General features: G+C 48.4%; 1 protein-coding gene across 5 annotated transcripts in view; it reads left to right on the top strand.

The window, feature by feature from the left end:
* Positions 1-27,315, top strand: part of LOC139279422 (embryonic protein UVS.2-like) — a 604,554-nt gene that overhangs the window by 317,712 nt on the left and 259,527 nt on the right. For all 5 annotated transcript variants that reach the window (XM_070898547.1, XM_070898546.1, XM_070898545.1 and 2 more), the window contains one exon: positions 6,071-6,249. In XM_070898547.1, coding sequence (XP_070754648.1) covers positions 6,071-6,249 — 179 coding nt within the window. The remainder of the gene's footprint in view (positions 1-6,070; positions 6,250-27,315) is intronic.

Genomic DNA, 27,315 nt, shown 5'->3' with positions numbered 1-27,315 from the left:
GGTCAGTGATAACGGTCCGTGCTTCACCAGCGCAGAATTCCAAGATTTTATAGTTGACCACGATATAAATCACGTTAGGACGGCACCGTTCAAGCTGGCCTCTAACAGCCAGGTGGAGTGAGCAGTGCAAATCATTAAACAAGGCATGCTCAAAATCCAAGGTCCCATGCTGCAGGGCCGCCTGTCGTGACTGCTGCTGGCATACAGATCTCGTCCGCATTCATTGACTGGGGTTCCCTCCGTGCAACTATTGGTGAAACGGACCTTAAAGACAAGGCTCTCATTAATCCTCCCTGACATGCATGAAATCGTTGAGGCAAAGCGCCGTAAGCTAACTGAGTACCATGACCGAAATTCGAGGGGGAGGTGGAATACGATAGGAGACAAAGTGTTTGTGCTAAACTATGGCAGGGGTCCCAAATGGCTTGCAGGGACAGTAACAGGCAAGGAAGGAAACAGGCTACTGGTGGTACAAATGGACAATGGCCAAACCTGCCGGAGGCATGTAGACCAAGTAAAAAGTAGATTCACCAACAAAACTGCTGAACCAGAGGCAGACTACAATATGGAACTCACACCACACCTGGTGGACAGACAGAGGAAACAACCTGAGGAAAGGGCAATCTCAACAGACAGCCCAGGTGAGATACCAACAATCATACTAAACGAAACAGACAGCCCAGGCGAGATACCAGCAATCACGCCGGAAGAAAAACATGCACCAAGGCAAACAACTGAACCACAACTAAGACGCTCCAAGCGAGAGCGTAGACCATCTGAGAGACTGAATCTATAAAGACAATAAGACCTTGGGGGAGGGTGATGTCATGTACCTCACACTACTGTACATAACTGTATCTTACCATGCTATACATGACTGTAACTAGATATGACCTGTAACCACCAGCATACCTTACCACCAGGGGTGCACTTGCAGGAGACACTGCATATCTGTTCTACACAGGTATATAAAGCCAGGTCTCAGGCAAGTGTGGCATTCGAGAGCTGTGTAATAAAGGTGCAGGCCCTGAGTGACCTTGACTTCAGCATGTGCCTCGTGTGAGTCTGTACTGCAGGGACAGGACTTTACACTGTGGTGTTCAGACAAATTGCTTGTCCTATATAACCCTTGTAAAAGATTAGTGTTAGTTTGCGATGCGTTGTCATACAGGGTCGGGTGTGTGTTACAACAGGCTAACTGGGATCTTGCAACCGGTCGTGTATGCGTCCAGGAGTTTGTCCAAGGCAGAAAGGGCCTACAGCATAATTGAAAAAGAGGCTCTGGCATGCTATGCTTAATACTCATTAACCTATATTCCCCTATATATAATATGATTATGTTATATATAGGGGTTAAAAAAAAATGCACCAGTACTTATTTGGCCTCAAGTTTGAGGTTGAAACTGACCACAAGCCGCTCATATCGTTGTTTTCTGATACCAGAGGAATTAACACCAATGCCTCTGCCCGCATCCAATGATGGCCGCTCATGCATACAATTATGTAATCCGCCACAGATTGGGCACAGAGAATTGCGCAGATGCTCTCAGTAGGCTGCCATTGCTCACCACCGGAGTGGAAATGGCACAGCCAGCGGTCTTGCTCATGGTCATGGAGGCATTCAAGAACGAAAAGTCCCCCGTTACGACCCGCCAGATCAGGACCTGGACCAGTCAGGATCCTTTACTGTCCCTGGTAAAAAAATCTGTCCTCCATGGGAGCTGGTCCAGTGTCCCAGCGGAGATGCAGGAGGCGATTAAGCTGTTCCACAGGCGCAATGAAGAAATGTCCTTGCAGGCAGACTGTCTGTCGTGGGCAATCGCATAGTCTTGCCCAAGAAAGGCAGAGATACGTTCATTTGTGAACTGCACAGGATCCACCCGGGCATTGTAATGATGAAAACCATAGCCAGTTCCCATGTGTGGTGGCCTGGCATCGATTCAGATTTAGAGTCATGCGTGCGCCAGTGCAACACTTGCTCTCAGCTGAACAATGCACCCAGAGAGGCACTGCTAAGTTTATGGTCGTGGGCCTCCAAACCGTGGTCAAGGATCCACGTGGACTATGCGGGCCCATTTCTAGGCAAAATAATTTTGGTTATCGTGGATGCTTACTCAAAATGGATTGAATGTGCGATAATGTCTAAGCGCATCCACGGCCACTATTGAAAGCCTACGAGCCACGTTTGCCACGCATGGCTTGCCTGATGTCCTAATCAACGAAAATGAGCCATGCTTCACCAGTGCTGAATTAAAAGAATTCATGACCCGCAATGGGATCAAACACGTCACATCTGCCCCGTTCAAGCCCACATCTAACAACCAGGCAGAACGGATAGCTCAGACCATCAAGCAAAGCTTGAAATGCATGTCGGAAGGCTCCCTGCAGACTCGGCTGTCCCGAGTGCTGCTCAGCTACCGTACCTAACCCCACTCACTCACCAGGGTTCCCTCAGCCGAGCTGCTCATGAAAAGGGCGCTTAAGATAAGGCTCTCACTTGTCCACCCTGATCTCCATGATCACGTGGAGGGCAAGCGGCATCAACAAAGTGTGCACCATGACCGCGCAAATTTGTCATGCGATATTGAGATCTATGATCCTGTGTTTGTGCTCAATTATGGACATGGTCCTAAATGGCTCGCTGGCACTGTCACAGCCAAAGAGGGGAATAGGGTGTTTCAGGTCAAATTGGCCAAATTGGCAAATGTACAGAAAACATTTGGACCAAATCAAATTGTGGTTCAACAGCTACGAAGAACCCGAAGAAGACACCACCAACTTTGACTCTCCAACACACACACACACACACACACACACACATGGCAACTGACATCATGTTTGACCACGAAGCCGAACTCACCATCCCCAGCAGCCCGACAAGGCTGGCTGCCCAACAGCCCATAGAAGAACTAACCAACTCACCCACACCCACATTTGTACCAAAACGATCGACAAGGGAGCGAAAAGCCCCAGATCATCTCACCTTGTAAATAAGTGTACTATTTACTTCACGGGGGAGTGATGTTATGTATTTAACCCCTTGTAACCTGTATTACACTACCACCAGAGGGCCTACCTGTTGGAGTCCCAAGGGAACCCAGCATCCCTTGGGAGCACGGTATATAAGCAGGCCACCCACGAGGTACCTGCACTCTGGAGTCGCATTAAAGGAGCTAAGGTCACACTTGCTCATTGTACACAATACTCAGTTTCATCCTTTATTATGAGCATAACAACGTGGATCTGCCATGAGCACACCTGGTTCAGTCTACTGGCTCCTTCTCCTTGTTCTGCTTCTACTTGCTGAGACATCTGCACAACCAGCAATGCTGAGAATGAGTTTCTGCAGCATCAATAAATATCCCCTTTAAGTAGTGAAAAAAGCCTGTGTCGATCCTAATTGCGATTAGACGGGACCCGATATTGGTCCACCCTTTGGCGTTACACTCAATGAGCTTGGGTTTTAAGACTTGAATTAAGACTCCAATCATTTTATTGAGCAATGGGCATGAATTTTGCGTGCAGTCTAAAGCATTAGCGCCTACCACTAATTCTACAACTTTTCTACTCACACTGCCCATTGATTGACTATAATGAATGTCTAGCCCAAAGTATTTTGACCAGAGAGATTAGAAACTTTTTACACAGATGGCTCATCATCATAGGCCGTCCCTCAGAATCGAGGAAGACTTGCTTCCACTCTCAGCATGAGTTCTTAGGTGGCTGTACAGTCCAATATGAGACCACAGTAGTCTCTGTCACAGGTGGGACAGACAGTGGTTGAAGGAAAGGGTGGACGGGGAGTCTAATTTGCCGCACGCTCTTTCTGCTGCCTGCTCTTGATTTCTGCATGCTCTCGGTGACGAAACTCGAGGAGCTCAGCGCCCTCCCTGATGCACTTCCTCCATTTAGGGCGGTCTTTGGCCAGGGACTCCCAGATGTCAGTGGGGATGTCGCACTTTATCAGGGAGGCTTTGATGGTGTCTTTATAATGTTTCCGCTGCCCACCTTTGGCTCGTTTGCCGTGGATGAGTTCCGAGTAGATCGCTTGCTTTGGGAGTCTCGATGTCTGGCATGCGGACTATGTGGCCTGCCCAGCGGAAGTGATTAAGTGTGGTCAATGCTTTAATGCTGGGGATGTTGGCCTGGACGAGGATGCTAACGTTGGTATGTCTGTCCTTCCAGGGGATTTGTAGGATCTTGCGGAGACATCGTTGGTGGTATTTCTCCAGCGACTTGAGCTGCCTACTGTACATGGTCCACGTCTCTGAGCCATACAGGAGGGTGGGTATTACGATGGCCCTGTAGACCATGAGCTTGGTGACAGTTTTGAGGGCCTCGTCTTCAAACACTCTTCCTCAAGCGGCCGAAGGCTGCACTGGCGCGCTGGAGACGGTGTTGGATCGCATTGTCTGTGCCTGCTCTTGTTGATAGGAGGCTCCTGAGATAAGTGAAGTGGTTCATATTGTCCAGGGCCGCGCCGTGGATCCTGATGCCTGGGGTGGGGGGCAGTGCTGTGCGGCGAGGACAGGCTGTTGGAGGACCTTTGTTTTACTGATGTTTAGCGTAAGACTCATGCTTTTGTACGCCTCAGTATATACGTCACCTATGTCCTGGAGTTCAGCTTTTGTGTGTGCACAGACACAGGCGTCGTCCGCATACTGTAGCTTGACGACAGAGGTTGTGGTGGTCTTGGACCTAGCCTGGAGACGGCGAAGGTTGAAAAGCTTCCCACTGGTTCTGTAGTTTAGCTCCACTCCAGCGGGGAGCTTGTCAACTGTGAGGTGGAGCATGGCAGCGAGGAAGATTGTGGCAACTACAGAGGAATCTCCCTGCTATCAGCCACTGGGAAAGTCTTCGTTAGAGTCCTCCTCAACCGTCTTCTCCCCGTGGCCGAGGAGCTCCTCCCAGAGTCGCAGTGTGGATTTTGGCCCCTCCGGGGCACAACGGACATGATTTTTGCAGCGCGACAGCTGCAGGAAAAATGCAGGGAACAGCGCCAGCCCTTATACATGGCCTTGGTCGACCTTACAAAGGCTTTTGATACTGTCAACCGTGAGGGTCTATGGAGCGCCCTCCTCCGTTTCAGATGCCCCCATATGTACGTTACCATCCTCCTCCTGCTTCACGACGACATGCAGGCCGTGATCCTTACCAACGGATCCATCACAGACCCAATCCACGTCCGGACCGGGGTCAAGCATGGCTGTGTCATTGCCCCAACCTTCTTCTCAACAGATGGTTATGCACTTGTGGAATACACTACCAGAGTTCGTGATTGAATCAGAGATCATGTCAGCATTTAAGAATAGATTACATAGATGGTTAAAATAATGTGGATGAAAAGATATGGAAACAGAGCAGACACATGGGATTACTACTGCTCATGTAAAGGATAAACGCCAACACGAGCTAGTTAAGCCGAATAGCTTATATCCATGCTGTAATTTAATGCAAATCTATGTAATTTCTATGAATTGATGAGGAAGCAAAACTGCTAATTGCACAGCAATAGATAGCAAACACTGAGATGGAGCAATATAAAATATGAGAAAAGGTTCAGAAATGAAGGTTTTACGTTATTTTTTCACAGTATCTGTTGAAATCTAAAAGTACACATGAACAGGATACAAATGAACTTTTACACCACCAGCCACTCAACAACCACTTGAGAATGGGTGAAGCAGTCAAGGAAAAAGTATCCCAAGTGATAATAGGGTAACAACTATGGGAAGCACCATAGCTGAGTCTGATTCTATCCTCACCTAATATTCATAGATACACACTTTTCAGGATGAGTTGCTGCTAACAATCAAGAGTAGGAACTTTAACTGACATTTTTTCTCTTGTGCTCAGGGACTGAAGCCATTGGTAGTGCCCCATCAAGTACTAGCTAACTAATCCAGAAATATATCAGAGACCTCCTGGTTTGTGTGAATCAGTTCTGCAACATTCTGTCCATTTACCCACAAACCTATTGGATATTCACAGATTAATTTGATCAGATTTTGATATTTTAATTTCTAGTGTACAAAAATCCATTTACATTTTTAATCCTTTGCTTTCCTAGTTGCTATTCACATGTTGGATACAGAAGAAATAAACGGAGATTATCACTGGAAATACCAGGTTGTGTATATTTTGGTGTAATATTGCATGAATTTCTACATGCAATTGGTTTTCATCATGAGCACCAAAGGAGTGACCGTGATAAATATATCACCATCTTGATACAAAATGTTATACCTGGTAAGAGGATTGGAAATATCCACTTTAGTAATTGATATATATGTACTAACATTTTCATGAATTTATTTTATCTATTTTAATTAAATCACTTGAACTTCCTTCTGTTAGCTGTTCAATATTTGGAGCTGCTTACATTTGATCCCTTAACTGTGTACTGAATTGATCCAGTAATAGGTAATTTATTGATCCTTGGATGTTGACGATGGGAGACTCGCTGACAGTGGTGCCTTTTAAGATCAGGGAGATGGCTGGTCGGTTTCTTGTTTGAGATAGTCATTACTTAGTACTTATGTAATGCAAATGTTACTTGCCACTTGTCAGCCCAAGTTGTAAGCCAGCATTGGCCTCTTCTTTATTGGAGGAGTTGTGAATGGAGCTGAACACGAAAGAATCATAAGATAGCATACACTGACCTTATGACACAGATGAAGTAGCTGAAGATGGTCGGGACAAGGAGGCTGCCCTGAGGAACTTCTGTAGTGATGTCATGAGGCTAGAGTGATTGAACCTCTGCAACTAGAAGAATGATACAGCACAGAAGGAGGCCATTTGGCCCACCGTGCTTGTGCCGGCTCTTTGATAGAGCTATCCAATTAATCCCAGTCTCTTGCTCTTTCCCCATATACCTGCAAAGTTTTCCCTTCAATTATTTACCCAATCCTCTTTGGAATGTTACTATTGAATCTATTTCCATAACCTTTCAAGGAGTGCATTCCAGATCACAACTCGCTGTGTTAAAAAATTTTACAAAAAATCATTCAACTGGGAACCGTTACAGACACCAAAGACTCTCCTACAGATGAGTTATCACTCGCCTTGTTAGAAATGTGTTCTTGGAAGAGTTAATCCCTAGAAGGACAGCTGAGATATCTATGAGGCTCGGACAAAGAAAGTTTATAGCTGTTTGCTTATTAAATAAAGTCTCTGGCAGGGAAATTGGACTCATTTGTGCCAGTCATTGAGGCTGGTTTGGAAGAAAAAAACACTTCTGGTGCAGAACGCAGCGACTGCCATTTTGGCAGGTCGGCTACACTATCGTTGCCTGCGGTCACTCAAGATATTTAGATGAGCCAGATTGTGCAACGCTGAATTGATGCATGATCTGATATTTTGGACATTGCTGCTCCTTTTAACTCCCTCTCCAAAGCTCGCATGGTAGAACATGTGTGCAGCAGTATGACGGACCCCTGCCAGAGCTTCTTGAAGGGACACATGCAACTTTCAGGTAAGTTTAGATTTTTGCTTTAATACTGTTTTTTTAATATTTTATTGGTGTAATGACTTGGTTTAATACATTTAAAAAGTTGTTAAAGTATGAATGGAGTGCAGCGAGTGATGCTGGATGTTTGCAAGGCTTTGGCTCTTAAGGAAGGTCTCTGAGAACACCACTTGCTCCCAGTCCTCGGGGCTCAAGCTGCAGTCCCTCTTGGGCTGCAACGTGGCAGGGAGATGGAGCAGAGGTAGCTAAGGGGACAAGCTGCTTGCAGAGGCAGGAGGAGGAGGGGGAAAAGAAAGAAGCAGAAAAGGAGGAAGCAGAAGAAGAAAAAACAGTAGAGGAGGAAGTGGAAGTAAGGAAGCAACCCAGACAGTCCTTTCTGGCTAGGATATCCAGGGAGCAAATCATCTGCCTGCGGTACCGGTAAACACAAACCCAATTCCCCTTTCAAAATTTATTCCACACCTGACCTTCACTCTGTTGTTGACCATCAGAGCAACCTCTTGGCCACAATGCTGAAATAAAAGCTACCACAAAGCAAACTTTCCAATTCAACTTTATCCATATATGCATCCAGTATTACATCAAAAAATCAACAAATCGCCTTTATGCATTCCCTTAGTGATGTGCATTTGCCTATCCTAGTGCTGTTATGCAGTGCTACCCCAATGGCTGCAGATGGCTGGTGGAAGGCTGCTGACTTTCAGTGGGGAAGACTCAGATGGCCTTTGCAGGATGACCTCGAGGAGCTAATGGCTGGGAGTGTGAAATTGAGTGACGGTGTTTCTTCTTCGTCTTCTTAACTCTCCTCTCCATCTTCGTGGTCAACTATTGGTGGGGAAGGCTGGATTTCATGGGTTTCTGAAATGGGGAAGGCACAATGGTAGGGTTGTGGTGAGGGGAGGAGGGGGTGGGGGTAAAACAAGAGGTGCATGTTTACACCCCCTGCAGTTTGTAAATCAGAAGATACAGTGGGATGAGGGGGAAGTGGGATGTGAGAAGGAAGATAACATATGAGGACACCAGCATCTTGTTTTCTTTCTGCCAAGAAAGGCCAGCACTGTCTCCAAGAATATGAGGTGAAGCTAGGGATGTAAGGTGTGCCTTGTGTTTGATCGTGCTTGTTGGTAGCTGAGTGATGGGAGGGTCATGCACTGAGCAGTATGTGAGGATAGTGGTGCAGTTGGTAGGAGATGACTTTTGAAGATGCATTCACTGACCTTGATCACTAATCGGAGGTCATTAAACTGGAGCCGGGTCCTGGGGTGACATTACTGGCAGTGACTACCTCGGTGATCTGGTCCCACATCCTTATTTCTGGAGGGATTGGCAAAGGACCTGTCTCCCAGAGTTGACCCCCTACACAAAGCTCGAGTACTGCGTCCGAGACCCTGGATGTCTTTTCATAGAATCATAGAATGGTACAGCACAGAAGGAGGCCATTCGGCCCATCGAACTTGTGCCAGCTCTCTGCAAGAGCACTGCAGCTACATATATTACTCACCCGAAATAAAGATAAATCGCAAAAAGACAAAAAAACAATCACACTTACCTCATGCGGTCATTCCTTCCCTCACCGCCACCGGTAGAGCTCTGCACGCCAGCTTTCTCTGGCGAGTTGTCTATGGGGCGCCATGGGGTCAGCGCAAAACACATTTTGAAATCGGGACAACACTTGCGAGGGTTGGAACAGGGGCGGTGAAGGGTTGGGAGCTGCGAGACCAGCATTCACGCCGCTTGGTAATTTCCCGGTACCGGCGGCGCAGAGGAGTACCGCCTGGGAGCATTACGCCAGTGTACAAAGTCCCCTATAATCATCCCGATTTCAAAATGTTTCTTCATTATTTAAGTTGGAATGGAGAGATTCTGCCACACAATAACCATTTTTTTGGGTGCTAAATGGCCTCCCAAGCCTCTAATATGTTAGCAGGAAGAACATAATAACATAACACAAGGGGCTCAATTTTCCCCAATTATCTGCACCGTTTTTTTGGCGTGCACTTTTTTTTTGGAGTAAATTAAAATCTCCAAACTTACATTTTTTCTATGACGGCGTATGTGACCACTTCCAAAAAACCTTCTGGGCACTTAACAAAAATCATTGCACATTACAAAATCGTGAAGACGCCATTGTGTTTAGCCGAAGAAGGCAGAGAATATGCATCATAAATCTTAATTTTTTCAAAGTCTAAAGGGAGAAATAGGAAGTGTAATGCAATTCTTGAATTTTTGATTTTTTTTCCAAGGTACCACCACATCACTTAAAGGAAGTCCTGGGGTGGGGGAGGTGGGGGTGGAAGCCGAGCCCCAAACCCCTGTGTCCGGGCAAGTGAGCGATTCTGCCGGCCGATGCTCTGACCCTCGAGCCCGGTGAGGAGAGGAGAGGTGGTGGGGTGGCACTTTGAAAGAAATCAAAAATTCAAGAATTGCATTACACTTTGTTGCCCCAAATGTCTTCATTGAATGCCTCATTTGACTTTGTAAGCAAGGCTATTAAACATGCGCAGACCAGGGTGTGGTCCATATTAGGGCATCCATCTTGGAGAAACAAAGGGAAGAAGAGATGTGAGTGTTTTGTCCAAGTGTTTTGAGGTTGTTGCAAAGCTACAATTTAATTATGGGGACTGTTATGTATGAATAAAGAGTCTGACTGGATACTGTGAGCTCAAAGTAAAGTGTGACCTTAGTCTTTTATTGCAGATCTCCAGAGTGCCTCTCCAGCCTGTGAGGCCTCCTTAAGTGCCTGTGTTCCCAAGGGATTGTATATACAGGTTTACATATATAACAGGGGCAATATTGACAATGCCATACCTTGTGCAAGCCTTCTGCATGATGGTGCTGTGGAGGAGAAGATTGATTAGACAGTATCACCTGAGGAACCTCAGAGCATGTAGGATGATGGGCAGGAGGCTTTACCCACATCGGATATATCGAGACAGGCAATCATACCTGCACCTGAGTGATGCAGACTGTGTCAGAAGGCTGCATTTCCGCAAATAAATTGGAACTGAGATCTGTGAGTTAGTAAAAGCAGACCTGCAACTTAGAAGCACCAGGAGGACTGCTTTGTCAGTTGAAGTGAAGGTTACAGCTGCACTTTCATTTTATGCATCTGGATTATTCCAGGCTACAAGTGGGGATGTGTGCACCATTTCTCAACATGCAACACATATCAGCATTCGGCAGGTGATTGCTGCACTATATGCCTGGAGGAATGACGACATAAAGTTCCCCATAATCACCCAGGCAATGCCTGACAGGGCTGTTGGCATCTCCAGGATTGCTGGCTTCCCCAAGGTACAAGACTGCATTGATTATACCCAGATCACCTTGTGAGCATGTTTGGAGGATTCGGAGATGTATAGGAACAGAAAAGGCTTCCATTTGATGAACATGCAGCTCATCTGTGATGACATGCATTGCATCATGGCAGTTGATGTGATATACCCTGGGAGCACCCATGATGTTTTCATCCTACGCGAGAGTGCTATATCTACTATGTTTCAGCAGCAGCCAGAAGGGCAGATCTGGCTGCTGTGAGACAGAGGGTACTGCCTCGCCACCTGGCTTCTGACGCCCCTACGCTTAACCCGGATGGAAGCTGAGTGGCAATACAACATGTCGCACATTGCGACGTGCAATATAATAGAGGATCATTGGTATTTTGAAACAATGTTTCCGATGCCTGGACCATTCCGGAGACTACTTGCAATACTCCCCTGAGATTGTCAGTCAGTTCACTATTGTCTGCTGCACAACTTATCCATTATGAGACTACAGCAGCTGATAGTAAGAGACTTACCGTAGGTGAGAGCGGCTGATGATGAGGGAGAAGATGCAGATAAGGAGACAGAGAAAGATGCAGAGGCAGAGGAAGATGCAGACGACGACGGCGACGGCGACATGCAACTACCTGAACCTGGAGCACGACGGCGGAGGAGGGTGGGCCGCCATGCCCCATAACGATTGCTTGAGCCTTGTGCCAGCAGCTCATCTGTGAACGCTTTGCTGTCTGAAGGTTCAGCGGCAACTATTCAAAATGGACCCTGTGCTAGACTTTCTATTTCACATCGCCCATATAATCGCCCAAAACAGACGCCTAGTGCCTATTTTGAGCAAAAAATGGAAACTCAGGCTGGAACATCGCCGGAAAATTAAGCCTTCAAGTTTCAGATCACATCACCGAGCTGATCGCTCAGGTGATTACCCGCACATCGACGAGTGAAACTTTAGGCACATTGATAGCACATCACCGGGCTGATGGCTCGCCGAGAACATCGCTGGATAATAGTTGCTATTCCCGGGCCTTCCTCACCGAACTGGGCACTACAGACACCATTTTAAATTTCGGAGGCAGGGAGGAGGCAGCTGAAAAACTCGAGCTTACCTATTGAGTTATTTAAGGGTCCTTTACAGATAGATACACTCACATTTATACTTATATTTAATTGTACTAATAATAGCTTAGCAAATTAGGCATTTTTTTACTAAAATGTGCATTTATAGCAAGTGGAAATAATTATTGATAGTGATGGGGCCTATGCTTTCTCTGCCATTAATCATAACTGCTGGTTTCTGAAAGGATCAAGCGAAGAGGCGGCAGAGTAATACGAAGACAGAGGAGGCGAGCATACAGCTAACGAAGGTACAAGGAAAAGTAATCTTACCTCAACTTGTCTGAAAACGCGTGTTTTATGAATCTGCGCTTCCGGGAGGAGGTCATCGATGAGATTTGCCAGCTCATCAAGGGGGATCTGCAGTCTTCCAGCACCATCAGAACCACACTGCCCATTGAGGTAAAGGTTACTGCTGCACTATCCTTCTATGCATCTGGTTCCTTTTAAGCTTCAGCTGGTGACATCTGTAGTATCTCTCAACACGCCACACACTGTTGCATTCGGCAGGTGACGAAGCCCTTTACGTTCGCAGGATGGACTTTATAAACTTCCCTATGACCAGGGAGGCACAGACCACGAGAGCTTTGGGTTTCTCGAGAATAGCAAACTTCTCCAAGGTGCAGGGAGCAATAGACTACACGCACATCACCCTGAAAGCCCCTGTACAGAGCATGAAGGTGTTTTGTAACAGAAAGCGATTCCACTCCCTGAATGTGCAGCTTGTTGTCGACCACAACCAAATAATTATGACAGTAAATGCTACATCCTGCGAGAGAGTGCTATCCCTGATCTGTTTGTCAATCAGCCAGAAGATCACAGTTGGATGCTGGGGGATAAAGGATTAGGGGCTGGAATTTCCACTTTTGTGCTTATCACCCAAAAATGGACATTATTTCCGGCATGGGCGTTAAAAAGGGTTTTCAGATCGCTAGCTTCTTACCCATTCTCAAACCATTTAGTTTATATTTTTGGAAATGGGCATGACCACGAGCGATATCAAATGGACGGTAGCGTTAAAATTTTTTGACCTTCTGCCGTAAAGTGTGGCTGTCCTTAGCAACGGAATGGCAACGCTCAATTCCCACGATTCAGGAGGTCAAAGGTCATCATGATTGTGCAGAAAAGGAGATAGAGAGCGAGGGAGCGCAGAGGCACTGAAAGCGTGTGTGACTGTGGTGTGTACTTGTTTGGCTGTTGTGGGAGGAACGATGGAGATTCACCAGTAGCAAAAAGCCTACTAAGCACCAAAAACCTAGTTGGCACCGAGTTTTTGTCCAACAAATAAGAAATAACATGGAAGGGATGGAGGAGGCTGTGGAGCTGGTAGCCAGGAACACTGGTGGCAGAGGGCTCCTAGTGGTTCTGGACGACCACACTGCACCCCAAGGTGATGCACCCCATTGCCAACCACACGAGAGCCAGCAGCAACATCTTGCTTCTGGCTTGGAGCACGTTCCCACCTCGGGACCGTCCTCTCCTGTATCCATTCAGCAGTGCTTCAGCCGTCACCTCCCACCCAATCAAGCATTGCCTGAGGACCCGCTCGGCCAGGCAGCTTAGAGTCAGGAGGATAAGGGGTAGAGGTGGGGAGGAAAAGCGGGGTGGGGGGGCGGGGAAGGGTTGGTTTGTACAGAAATACTGATGATGTTCGGTTTAAATGTTTTTTATTTAACAAAACCTTATAGCACATTAGCTCAGTTGGCTGCATCATTACACGCTGGTGAATCCTTATCAAAAAAAAGGGTATAATTACACTTAACTTCAATCAACTTAAACTGTCACCAAGGTGATGCTTACCATTGATGTATAACCTGCACACCCAGCAGTGTGTCAGCCTGGTAAATAACACCAACGTTCTTTCAGGTGAAGTGATCATTGATGAGCTCCTGATGTAAGGCTCTTGCAGCTATCATGCCACCATGGGCCCTTTCATGCGGTCTACAGGGGGGCGGGGGCATGGGTTCAGCATCAGCCCAATTGTCTGGACTGATGTCAGCGTCCGCCACCTCGCCCTTCTCTCTCTGGTGAGGTGGACTGTCAGACTCATCAGGCAATTCTTGTCCCCCCGATAGCCAAGTTGTGTAGCATGCGGCACACCACCATGAATTGAGCTACCTGCTCAGGGTGGTATTGGAGCTCGCCTCCTGACTGGTCCAGGCATCTAAAGCGCTGCTTCAACACTCCAATAGTTTTCTCCACGATATTGCGAGTTGCTTTGTGGCTCTCATTGTATTGCCCCTCGGCCTTGGTGTGGGTGTCACACAGAGGGGTCATCAGCCAGGTGGCAAGGCCATATACTTTGTCCCCAAGCATCCAGCATTGACCTTGTGGCTCTCACGCAGCATGTGAGCATCATGGATGCTGCCCAGAAATTGAGCATTCACTGCCAGTATAATTTGCTGGTGGTCAACAACCAGTTGGACATTCAGAAAGTGGAATCTCTTGCAGTTCCTCAGCATCCTGAAAAGGTGCCCACATCGTAATGTGCGAACAGTCTATTGCTCCATGCACCTTGGGGAATTTTGCAATTCGGGAGAATCCGAGAGCCCTCTCACTCTGTGCCTCCCTGGTCATAGGGAAGCTGCTCAAGTCCCTCCTGCATGCGTACAAGGCTTCAGTGACCTGTCTAATGCAGGCTGAGAAAGTCCGCAAATGTCGCCAGCTGTGGCCTGAAAAGAACCCGAGGCATAGAATGACAATGCTGCGGTGACTTTGACCTCGACGGACAGTGCAGTACTGATGATGCTGGCAGGCTGTAGATCTGACTTCTATCAGCTGGCATACCTCAGTGATAACCTCTTTGAGGAAGCACAGTCTCCGAAGGCAGATGGTGTCGGGCAAGTCGAGGCAAGAATACTTCTCCTTGTACTTGCGGGGGATTGTAACGTCTGGTCCTCCTCATCTGTCTGTCACTTCGTACATTGGGCACATAATACAGTGGAGCATTCCTTCGGCGATGTCAAGTCTGCTGCATGTATTTGGTCAAGAGAGGGTGAAAAAGGACAGGCACCATTGCAGTAGCTATCTGTTTACAATCGATTGCTCACAAACAAGGAATGTCCTGATGAACACACCTCTTCAATTCCAATCGATCACAGTGTGGTCAAGATGTTTTTAGAGATGTTCACATCAACTCCAATGACCTGCAGAGTACATCTAAACTCCGCTGAAGTTGAAGCACAGCAGCCTTTTAAAGGACGCGCCATGTGATCTACAACATGGCGTTCATAACGCTGTGATTTGTTCCGGTTAGTTCCACTTTTTGTGGGCGGTTTTTTGAGTGAGCGATATTGTGAGCGATGTGTGAGAGGTGGAGAAATTGAGGATGGGCGATATCCATAGCCACTAGTTTGGATAAATATGCTCTTTACGACAAAAAACAGTGGGCGGGCGTTAATATCGAATCTCGGCGTTAACTCCGTGTGGAAAGTAACGTTGGGCGATATTATGGATGTCCATTCTGCTGATTCTGCCCAAAAAAAGTGGGCGGGTGGTAATATTTTTTCCCGGCATTAAGTACATGGGGAAAGAAACGCTCGATGATAAGTTTCCTAAAAATGCCCACCAGTTTCCATTTTGTGCCAAAATGGCCGATATATGGGCGTTATACATCATTTCAGTGGTAAAATGTGTGTTAAGCATGCAAATAAAGTGAAGGTTCTAGCCCATGGCCTTGCCAGCTGGCTGATGAACCCACTGCATAATCTCGTCACTGAAGCCTGTTAAGTATGAATAAAGAGTCTGACTGGATACTGTGAGCTCAAAGCAAAGTGTAACCGTAGTCTTTTATTGCAGGTCTCCAGAGTGCCTCTCCAGCCTGTGAGGCCTCCTTAAGTACGTGTGCTCCCAAGGGATTGTGGGAACCCTTGGGACTCCAGGGGATGAGCCCTCTGGTGGCTATGCAAGGTATATACAGGTTTGCATATATAACAGAACCTAGAAACGTTACAACGAAAGCCACATAGCTACACGCAACCTAGTGGAAAAGATAATTGGAGTCCTAAAGCAGCGCTTCAGATGCCTGGATCACTCTGGTGGCAGCCTACAGGTCGCTGAGTTTATTGTGTGGTGTTGCATGTTGCATAACCTAGCTATAAGGAGACGAAAACAAATGCCAGATGGGGCTGCAGATCCACCTCCAGAAGGAGGGGAGACAGAAGAGCCAGATGGCGAGGAGCAAGAGGAGGAGGAGGAGGAGCAGGAGGAGGCTGGTGAGGACAATCAGCCTGGCCATGTAGCCATGGTCCCACCACCACCTCCAGAAGACCAGTACCTCGTGGGAGTTACGTGGCTGCAAAGCTGTTGCGCCAGCAGCTCATAAATGCATGCTTTGCATAAACTTACATTGTGCACAGTCACATTTACAGTTACGGTTTGCGTTGAGTTACATTTTAGCCTTGCCTGCACTGGACTGATCTGTCCATTGCTGTACATTTCCATTAATGCTTAACTTAACTAAACTTATGTTATTGTAAGAGAATGCACAACAAAATTGTTAAATTCAGTAAAAAATGTTATTCCAAACAAAGAACTTTTAATAAATTTTTGACAACACTTCCCTGCCCGCTCCCCCCCCCCCCCACCACAACCATGAACACACATTAATAACAATTGAACACTAAAAAATTTTACATGAACATGACCAGAATAAGGTAACATTGCAAAAACACCCCCCTCCCTAACTGCGAGCACGTTTACCTGCAGGTGCTGTGTTGTATATCTGTAAAGCATGCACTCCCATGTTCCGCCACCAGGGAGCTTATCCCCTGAAGTCCCAAGGGCTCCCAGCATCCCTTGGGAGCACTGTATATAAGCCGGCCCCTAAGGCCTGTCCCTCACTCTGGAGTGTCTTATTGAAGACTGAGATCATTGTTACTTTAACCTCCCTGTGTGCAGCCTCATCTGTGTTAGGAACACAATAACTGGCGACGAGAATACGAATCCAACGCAAAGATGCAGAAAACTGTGCGCATCCTGGAGAAGTTCTCAGAGGGTGAGGACTGGGAAGCCTATGTCGAATGGCTAGACCAGTACTTTGTAGCCAGCTAGCTGGATGGAGAAGGAAGCGCTGCAAAAAGGAGAGCGGTCCTCCTCACGTTCTGCGGGGCACCGACCTACAGCCTCATGAAGAATCTTCTGGCTCCGGTGAAACCCACAGAAAAGTCGTATGAGGAGCTGTGTACACTGGTTCGGGAGCATCTTAACCCAAGGGAGAGCGTGCTGATGGCGAGCTATCGGTTCTACAAGGCCAGCGATCTGAAGGTCAGGAAGTGGCGAGCTAAGCTGACTTGCAGGACAATGTGAGTTTGATGGCTATCTGGAGCAAATGCTCAGAGACTTTTCTATAGTAAGCATTGGCCACGAGACCATCCTACGAAAACTTTTGATTATAGAGACACCAACCTCAGTAAGGCCATTGCGATAGCACAGGCGTTTATGTCCACCAGTGATAACACCAAACAAATCTCTCAGCACATAAGTGCTAGCAATGGTCATAAATTAACTGGAACTGTGTTTGCGAGCAGAAATGTACAAGGCAGAACCCACGAGTCTGCAACTGCCAGCAGGCCTCAGGTGATCCAGATGACTCAAGAGTCCCCAACAAAGGATGAATGCAAGGCAATTCACACCTTGTTGGCGTTGTGGAGGCTTCCATTCAGCCTATTCATGCCGCTTCAAAGGGTATGTTTGCAAGAGCTTTGGAACAATGGGGTATCTCCAACGAGCTTGCAAATGAGCTGCAAACTCTGCAAAACCTGCTAACCACCACGTGGCAGAGGAAGATCGGTCCATGGTGGATCAAAGCAATTTCGAGTTCAGAGAGAGGAGGCAGATGCTGAAGTACACGGGATGCACATATTTTCGACGAAATGTTCACCTATAATGCTAAACGTGAAACTGAATGGCTTATCCATAGCCATGGAACTGGACACTGGCGCTAGCCAATCCATCATGAGTAAAAAGATGTTTGAGAGACTGTGGTGCAACAAGGCATTCAGACCAGCCCTGAGCCCCATCCATACGAAACTGAGAACATACACCAAAGTGCTTATCACTGTCCTGGGCAGCGCCATGGTCAAGGTCACTTACGAGGGCACGAACTGCCACTCTGGATTGTCCCAGGCGATGGCCCCACACTGCTTGGAAGGAGCTGGCTGGGCAAAATCCACTGGAACTGGGATGACACCCGAGCACTATGACATGTCGATGAGGCCTCATGTACCCAGGTTCTGAACAAATTTCCTTCCCTTTTTGAGCCAGGCATTGGAAACTTTTCCGGGGAGAAGGTGCAGATCCACTTGGTCCCAGAGGTACGACCCATTCACCACAAGGCGCGAGCGGTACCTCACATGATGAGGGAGAGAGTGGAAATCGAGCTGGACAGGCTGCAACGTGAGGGCATCATCTCCCCAGTGGAATTCAGCGAGTGGACCATACTGATTGTTCCAGTACTCAAAAGTGATGCCACGGTCGGGATTTACGGCAATTATAAAGTAATTATTAATTGTTTCTCGCTGCAGGACCAATACCCACTACCTAAGGCAGACGACCTATTTGTGTCGCTGGCAGGAGGCAAGATATTCACCAAGCTCGACCTAACTTGGGCCTACATGACGCAAGAGCTGGAGGAGTCTTTGAAGGGCCTCACCTGCATCAACACGCACAAGGGACTGTTCATCTACAACAGATGCCCGTTTGGAATTCGGTCGGCTGCAGCGATCTTCCAGAGAAACATGGACCGCCTACTCAAGTCGGTACCACACATGGTGGTCTTTCAGAGCGACATATTGGTCATGTGTCAGGATACTGCCGAGCACCTACAAAACCTGGAGGAGGTACTCCAGCGACTGGAGTGCGTAGGGCTAGGGCTGAAGAGGTCAAAATGTGTCTTCATGGCAACAGAAGTGGAGTTTTTGGAGAGAAAGATCGCGGCAGACGGCATTCGGCCCACAGACACCAGACAGAGGCTATCAGGAATGCGTCCAGGCCATAAAATGTCACGGAGCTGCGGTCGTTCCTGGGACTCCTGAACTATTTTGGTAACTTCCTACCATGGTTAAGCACCCTTTTAGAGCCCCGACCTGTGTTATTGCGCAAAGGTGAGAACTGGGTATGGGGAAAAAAAAGTAATTGCTTTTGAGAAAGCCAGAAACATTTTATGCTCCAACAAGCTGCTTGTATTCTTGAACCCGTGTAAAAGACTTGTGCTAGCATGTGACACATCGTCGTGCGGAGTTGGGTGTGTATTACAACAAGCTAACGTTGTGGGGAAGTTGCAACGTGTCACCTATGCTTCCAGGAGCTTGTCTAAGGCCGAGAGGGCCAACAGCATGATTGAGAAAGAGGCATTAGAGTGTGTGTTCGGGGTAAAGAAAATGCATCAGTACCTGTTTGGCCTCAAATTTGAGTCCCTCACATTCCTGTTCACTGAAAACAAGGGGATAAATACTAATGCCTCAGCCCACATACAAAGATGGGCACTCGCGCTATCAGCGTATTACTATACCATCCGCCACAGGCCTGCAACGAGAACTGTGCGGATGCTCTCAGTCAGCTACCATTGCCTACCACGGGGGTGGAAATGGCGCAGCCTGCAAACTTGTTGATAGTGGCGCAGCCCGCAGACCTGTTGATGGTCATGGAAGCGTTTGAAAATGATAAATCACCTGTCACGGCCCGCCAGATTAGGACTTGGACCAGCCAAGATCCTCTGCTGTCCCTAGTAAAAAACTGTGTACTGCATGGGAGCTGGGCCAGCATCCTCGTTGAAATTCAAGAGTCAATCAAGCCGTTCCAGTGGCGAAAGGACGAGCTGTCCATTCAGGCAGACTGCCTGTTGTGGGGTAACCGCGTAGTGCTACCAAAAAAGGGCAGGGAGATGTTCATCTCGGATCTCCACAGCATACACCCGGGTATAGTAATGATGAAAGCGATAGCCAGATCCCACGTGTGGTGGCCCGGTAACAACTCTGAGTTGTTACGGCAATGTACGTCCTGTGCACGGCAATACAGTGTATGTGCTCAGTTGAGCAACACGCCCAGAGAGGCACCACCAAGTTTGTGGTCCTGGCCCTCCACACCATCGTCGAGGATCCATGTCGACTATGCGGGCCCGTTTCTCGGTAACATGTTCCTGGTGGTGGTGGATGCTTTTTCAAAATGATTGAATGTGAAATAATGTCGAAAAGCACCGCCACCGCCACCATTAAAAGCCTGAGGGCCATGTTTGCCACCCACGGCCTGCCTGACATACTGGTCAGTGACAACGGGCCATGTTTCACCAGTGCCGAATTTAAAGAATTCATGACCAACAATGGGATCAAACATGTCACCTCGGCCCCATTTAAACCAGCCTCCAACGTGCAGGCAGAGCGGGCAGTACAAACCATCAAACAGAGCCTTAAATGAATCACAGAAGGCTCATTCCAAACCTGCCTATCCCGAGTATTGCTCAGCTACCGCACGAGACCCCACTCGCTCACAGGGGTGCTCCCGGCTGAGCTACTCATGAAAAGGACACTTAAAACCAGACTCTCGCTGGTTCACCTCAACCTGCATGATCAGGTAGAGAGCAGGCGGCAGCAACAAAATGTAAACGATGGTCGCGCCACTGTGTCACGGGAAATTGATCTGAATGACCCTGTGTATGTGCTAAACTATGGACATGGTCCCAAGTGGATTGCTGGCACGGTGATAGCTAAAGAAGGAAATAGGGTATTTGTAGTCAAACTAGACAATGGACAAATTTGCAGAAAGCACCTGGACCAAACGAGGCTGCGGTTCACAGACTGCCCTGAACAACCCACAGCAGACACCACCTTTTTCGAGCCCACAACACACACCCAAAGGATCAACGTCAGACCAGGAAATCGAACCCATAACGTCCAACAGCCCAGCAAGGCCAGGCTCACCTCGCAGCCCTGCAGGGCCAACCACACGCCAGCCCAGCGAGGGCACAGCCAACACACCAGAACAGACATTTGTACCGAAGCGGTCCACCAGGGAAAGAAAGGCTCCCAATCGCCTCACCTTATAAATAGTTTTCACTTTGACTTTGGCGGGGGAAGTGATGTTGTGTATCTGTCAAGCATGCACTCCCATGTTCCGCCAACAGGGAGCTTATCCCCTGAAGTCGTAAGGGATCCCAGCATCCCTTGGGAGCACTGTATATAAGCCGGCCCCTGAGGCCTGTTCCTCACTGTGGAGTGTCTTATTAAAGACTGAGATCACTGTTACTTTAACCTCACTGTGTGCAGCCTCATCTGTGTTCGGAATACAATATCCTGTACCCTCAGTGTCTTAGCAACACCCACCTGTTTTGGTCCCCGCAGACCAAGACGACGCTGGCATGTGGTGGACGACTAAAAGACTTCCTGCTGTGGTGGGGGTGTTGGAATGGAAGACAAAACTGGCGGTTCATCTTCTGAATCAAGAGGGAGTGTATCCTCTGTATTCGCTTGAGTGCTCAGGGTTATACTTAGACCCAACACGACACCTTGGGGTGCAGCACTGTGTTGAGCCAGCAGCGCATGCCGAAGAGCATTGGTGGCGGCGCTCTGTTCACGCACCTCATCCAGGATCTGCCGTGCTACCTCCAGTCGCTCGACTTGCAGAGCAGACACTGGTGAAACGTCACGTGCGAACTGAGAGAACCCCTGGAGAAGCTCACGACCGATCGCAACCGTCTCTGAGCACAAGGAGATCAAGCCCTCCAACTGATCGTCCAAGGGAGGCAATTGCTGACCTCACTGATCCAGCCTCCGTGGGGTTGGCATGCGCAATATAATGCGCCATAGTGTTGCCGGCTGCACGCCGTTTGGTCCCGGTGCCTCTTCAGTCTCAAATGAGATGACTGCAGGTTCATCCCCCTCAACATTTGTCGTCTGCTGCTGTTGCGCCTTCTCCTCAGGCTCAGTAGCAGTGATGGCAGTGTCACACTCCTCCTCCTCAGGCTCAGTGGTGGTGTCACACTGCTCCTCCTCCTCCTCCTCCTCGGGCTCAGTGGTGGTGATGATGGTGTCACACTCCTCCTCCTCCTCCTCCTCCTCTGGCTCAGTGGCGGTGATAGCAGTGTCACACTCCTCCTCAGGCTCAGTGGTGGTGTCACACTCCTCCTCCTCAGGCTCAGTGGTGGTGTCACACTTCTCCTCCTCCTCTTCCTCGGGCTCAGTGGTGGTGCTGGCAATGTCATACTCCTCCTCCTCAGGCTCAGTGGTGGTGTCACACTCCTCCTCCTCGGGCTCAGTGGTGGTGCTGGCAGTGTCATACCTCTCCTCCTCAGGCTCAGTGGTGGTGTCACACTCCTCCTCCTCAGGCTCAGTGGTGGTGTCACACTTCTCCTCCTCCTCTTCCTCGGGCTCAGTGGTGGTGCTGGCAATGTCATACTCCTCCTCCTCAGGCTCAGTGGTGGTGTCACACTCCTCCTCCTCGGGTTCAGTGGTGGTGATGGTGGTGTCACTCTCCTCCTCCTCGGGCTCAGTGGTGGTGATGGTGGTGTCACACTCCTCCTCCTCCTCCTCCTCCTTGGGCTCAGTGGTGGTGATGGTGTCGCGCTCCTCCTCCTGTTCACCAGGTGCTGGTTGCACCTTGACCAGTGTCTCAGGATGACCTTAAAAGCACATTTGAGCTTATTAGAACATAATGGTGCACATTAACAAGCGATGTTACATATCAATACATTTCACTACTCCAGAAAGCTGTAGCGGCTGCATCCCCTGCTTCTTATGCACAAAGGCTGCATGCATGACATGACATCATTTGTATATTGCATTACAGGACATTACATTACTTTTGAATACTGTTCGACACCTTACTCACGAGACGCATAGCTGGGCTCCGCTAGACCGCGGGTGGTGGCCAAACGGCTTTCATGGCCCACCAGCGCGGCTGCATGATCCTGGAGGTCCGTCAAAGTTTGAAGCTGAACAGAGCCCCCCCCCCACCCAGTGCACCTCTGCTCAGGTGTTAGATATCTTCTTCTGCAAATGAGAAAAGAGCATAGCATAAGCTAATTGACTAGGTAATATCATGGCGTCACAACAGTTTAAAACATTACATGCTACAACTTGACACATATACATCTATCTATACTGCAGTAGCCAGAGAGACTTCCGTCCCAAACACTCCCAGGACTGGTACATCACAATTTACATACAGATTAAAGCCCCCTGTACACTGTCCCATCAAACACTCCCAGGGCTGGTACATCACGGGGTTATTTACAGAGTAAAGGTGTGTGTGTGTGTGTGTGTGTGTGTGTGTGTGTGTGTGTGTGCGCGTGCGTAACATCATACATCGCTGGAACATTTCCCATTTTTTGGGCGATAGCCAGCAAAGTGGAATGTCTAGCCTCCTGTTTACTGTTTATTTGTTCCATATGGAACAGGTCCAATGTAAATGATTCAGTTATAATTTAAAATATATTTTATTCAAAATTAATACTTGTTTGTACTTAACTTTAATAAAAATATTCTTGTATTAAACTATTTAATTAAGATCACTTACAAACTTTTAAATTTACATCATTTACAAAAAACTTTTAATTTGAGAACAGATACAACAAAACAACAACAGCAAACTAGGGCTGCACCCATCTGTCCTCCACCTTATTCCAAGACCACCTGCTGCGCTTGGTCTTGGTGACTCCACCCCTGTCCACTGGTGGTGGCGTAGCATTTCTTGGGTTGGTATCAAGCTTATTCTTGCGAGCATCTCGGGTAATGTACACTTCTTGTTGGGAGGTGTGGGCAGGCAGTAATGTGGAAGGCTTGGGCCTCTTCAGAGGTTGGTCTGGGAATTGGAGTAGGAGTGGCAGTCGATTCCATCAATGGCCGCGGGGTCAGGGAGTGTTCCCTTATTGCAGCAGCTAACTCTGACATTCCCTCCCTAATGTTTACCGACAGTGTATCACCTACCTGCGACATTCCCTCCCTCATGTTCACCGACAGTGTTTCCATTTCTCACAAGGATGTTGTTACTTCTCCCAAAACCCATCACCCACCCAACCGATGGTGTCCAGGAGTGATTACGCAAGGTCAGTGCTCTCCCCACTCAGTGCCATCATCTGAACCACATCTGTTACATCCTGCATCTCAGGAGAGCACGGTCGAGCTCTCCTTCCCCTCGTCACCGCATTGGGACTCGCAGCCTCGGACGGTGGGGCCCTGGGTGTAGCTTGCTGCTCGCCACTGGGACCCACAACCTGGGACGATGGGGCCTTGGGCATGCCTCGCTGCACCTCACTGGAACCCGCAGCCTCGGACAGTGAACTTAGGAAATGTCCCAACACTCAGGAAAGGAGTTTGCACCTCAATGGGCGACACCAGCACTTCCTCCAGAGTGAGTACAAGAGTGGAGGCTTCATCCTCCCCCTCACCCCCATGCTCTTGGTCTGGAAGGTCAGATTGGAAGATGTCCTCTTGTTCACGCTCATCCACGTCTGAATCTTCATTGGACTCAGCCTAGTCAGGGTTGGCCTCAAGTTTTGCAAAATATAACAGAACAGACAAATGGCTAGCAGCAGAGGAGGGGGCAGGGTGGGTGGCATGAGTAGGCTCACACAGCGCAGGCAGCAGGCTCATTTGAAGGACCACGATGAATGATAGCACATTGCACCAACCGAAGCGTAGCTGACGGAGACATCTCCACGAACCGAAGCATGACTAGCCCGCGCAGTACTTAACATTTAGCAAAGCCTGACTGTGGAATTTGCAGGACTTACCCTCTCCCTCGAGTGTGGGCCCAGCTTGTGCTGTGGTGCTTGCTTTTCTCCAGGCAGGTCCCATCAAAGCAGCTCTCTTCCAAGGGTGTCAGTGGGTGCAGATTTGCTGGGCCTCCTCCTGTTCGAGTTCTCTCTCTTTTGTTGTGGGCCACCCTCCTCTAAAAAATTATAATTTCACCTTTGCAGGGAGGGTGTCTTTCTGCTGGGTAGGACATACAAATGGTCACATTTACAATTGCAATTCCAGTGAGTAAATGAAAATATTACTTACACCAACTGCTTGACCAAGGTCCTGCCACTTCTGTTTGCATTGCTGCCTGGACCTCGGGGTGGTCACCATTGCACAATAATTGTGAAAGTTGGTTCCAGCATTTCTTCTGGTGAAACTTTTATTTGACCTCTGCTGGTGTCCAGCTCGTGCCATCTTCCTCAATTACAGTAACCAGGGCCTCCACTTCATCCTGTGAAAAACTCTTGGTCCTCGAGCCACATTGCATATTGCAGCTCTGATTTTTTTCCCTCAGAATAAAAGTTCTCACACATAACTCTTTAAAAATGGCTGAATGCAGGAGGTATACTGGGCATGCGTGCCCATAACCAATCACGTAGAAAACATTATTTGTTTTCCACACGTGCACAGAAGCTGTGGCAGGGGTGGGGGGCCTTCCTTTTTTCGGCGCAGACCTTAGGTTCCACCCCGCCCCCCCCCACCAAAGCTAAAGGACAGGCTGTGCGACGCCAATTAAAAAAATTAGAACTTTTTTTTGACATAGTCCGGCCCAAAACAAACATGTATAACTCTTCAAATACACCAAAAAACAGCATTGGGGAAAATTGAGCCCAGTCTTAAGAGCTGGAAGTTTCACACCCGCCATAATGATAAAAGCCAAAATATTGGTGTCTACATTATGCAAATAAATAAAGAGGACTAACATTTGTTTGAAGCTTCCACTGCAAGATTGGTTTGCCCAGGGTAAGCCAGTGTATTCATAAAAATCTGGTCTCATATCATAGGCAGTCCTTTGGAGTCGAGGATGACTTGCTTCCATTGCTAGAAATGAGTTCTCAGGTAACTGAAGAGTCCAATGTGGGACCTACAGTCTCTGTCACATGTGGGACAAACGGTGGTTGAAGGAACGGGTGGGTGGGGTGCCTGTGTTGCCACTCGTTCCTTCCACTGTCGCGCTTGGCTTCAGCTTGCTCTTGGCGAAGAGACTCAAGGTGTTCAGCGCCTTCCTGGATACTTTTCCTCCACTTTGGGCAGTCTTGTGCCAGGGATTCCCAGGTGTCGATGGAGAAGTTACATTTTTTCAAGGAGGCTTTGAGGGTGTCCTTGAAACGTTTCCTCTGCTTACCTGGGGCTCGCTTACCGTGTCGGAGCTCCTGGTAGAGCGCTGGTTTTGGGAGTCTCATGTCAGGCATGCGGGCAATGTGGCCCGTCCAGCGGAGCTGATCGAGCGTGGTCAATGCTTCGATGCTGGGGATGTTGGCTTGAGCGAGGACACTGACGTTGGTGCGCCTACCCTGGGATCTTGTGGATGCAGCATTGGTGGTACTTCTCCAGTGTTTTGAGGTGCCTGCTGTATATAGTCCATGTCTCTGAGACATATAGGAGGGCGGGTATCACTACTGCTCTGTAGACCGTGAGCTTGGTGCCGGGTTTGAGGTCCTGGTCTTCAAACACTCTCTTCCTCAGGGGACCGAAGGCTGCACTGGCACACTGAAGGTGATGTTGGATCTTGTCGTCGATGTCTGCACTTGTTGACAGTAGATTCCTGAGGTATGGCAAATGGTCCATGTTGTCCAAGGCCTCGTCGTGGACTTTGATAACTGGCAGGGGGTCGGGGGGGGGGGGGCAATGCTGTGTGGCCGGGTCAGATTGGTAAAGGACCTTTGTCTTACAGATGTTTAGTGTAAGGCCCATGCTATTGTACGCCTCGGTGAAGGTGGTAATGATGGTTTGGAGATCGGCCTCAGAGTGTGCACAGATGCAGGCATCGTCTGCGTACTGTAGTTCGATGATGGACGATGGGATGAGCTTGGATCTGGCCTGGAGGTTTAACAGATACCTGTTTGTCCTGTAATTTAGCTCCACTCCAGCGGGGAGCTTGCCAAGGGTGAGATTGAACATTGCAGCAAGGAAGACCGACAAGAGCGTTGGTGCAATGACACAGCCTTGCTTGACCCTGGTCCGAACCTGGAATGGGTCTGTGGTGCATCCATTGGTCAGGATCACGGCTTGCATGTCATCGTGGAGCAGGCGGAGAATGGTGACAAACCTTTGAGGCCAGCCAAATCTGAGGAGGATGCTCCATAATCCTTCACAGTTGACAGTGTCAAAGGCTTTTGTGAGATTGAAGGCGGCCATGTACAGAGATAGTGCTGTTCCCTGCATTTCTCTTGTATCTGCCGCATGGTCTAACGAGGTCTACACTGGGGTGACAGGGTAATGATAGAGTACCACTCCAGAGCAGTCCTTAAACCAAAAAGGTGAGATTTTAAAATATAGTTACCTGAATGTTTAGCCAGGAGGAGCAGTAGCCAGTCAGCTTCCCGGTCACCTCCTTCCCAGTCCCCTATAATCGCTTATCTGAGGGCTGCTGCTGGCATCACATGGTCTGATCTTGAATGCCACTTGACTGGCGAGCTGCCTGTTATTGTCCCTACCTCGCTGCCTTGATGGTAATGAGTCTTGAGGTCTACAATCGGATGCGCTTCGGGCCTCACCATTC

This window comes from Pristiophorus japonicus, chromosome 14 (assembly GCF_044704955.1).
Source record: "Pristiophorus japonicus isolate sPriJap1 chromosome 14, sPriJap1.hap1, whole genome shotgun sequence".
Taxonomy (NCBI): Eukaryota; Metazoa; Chordata; class Chondrichthyes; family Pristiophoridae; genus Pristiophorus; species Pristiophorus japonicus.
Note: the sequence above shows the minus strand (reverse complement) of the source record. Positions and strands in the feature narration are given on the sequence as shown.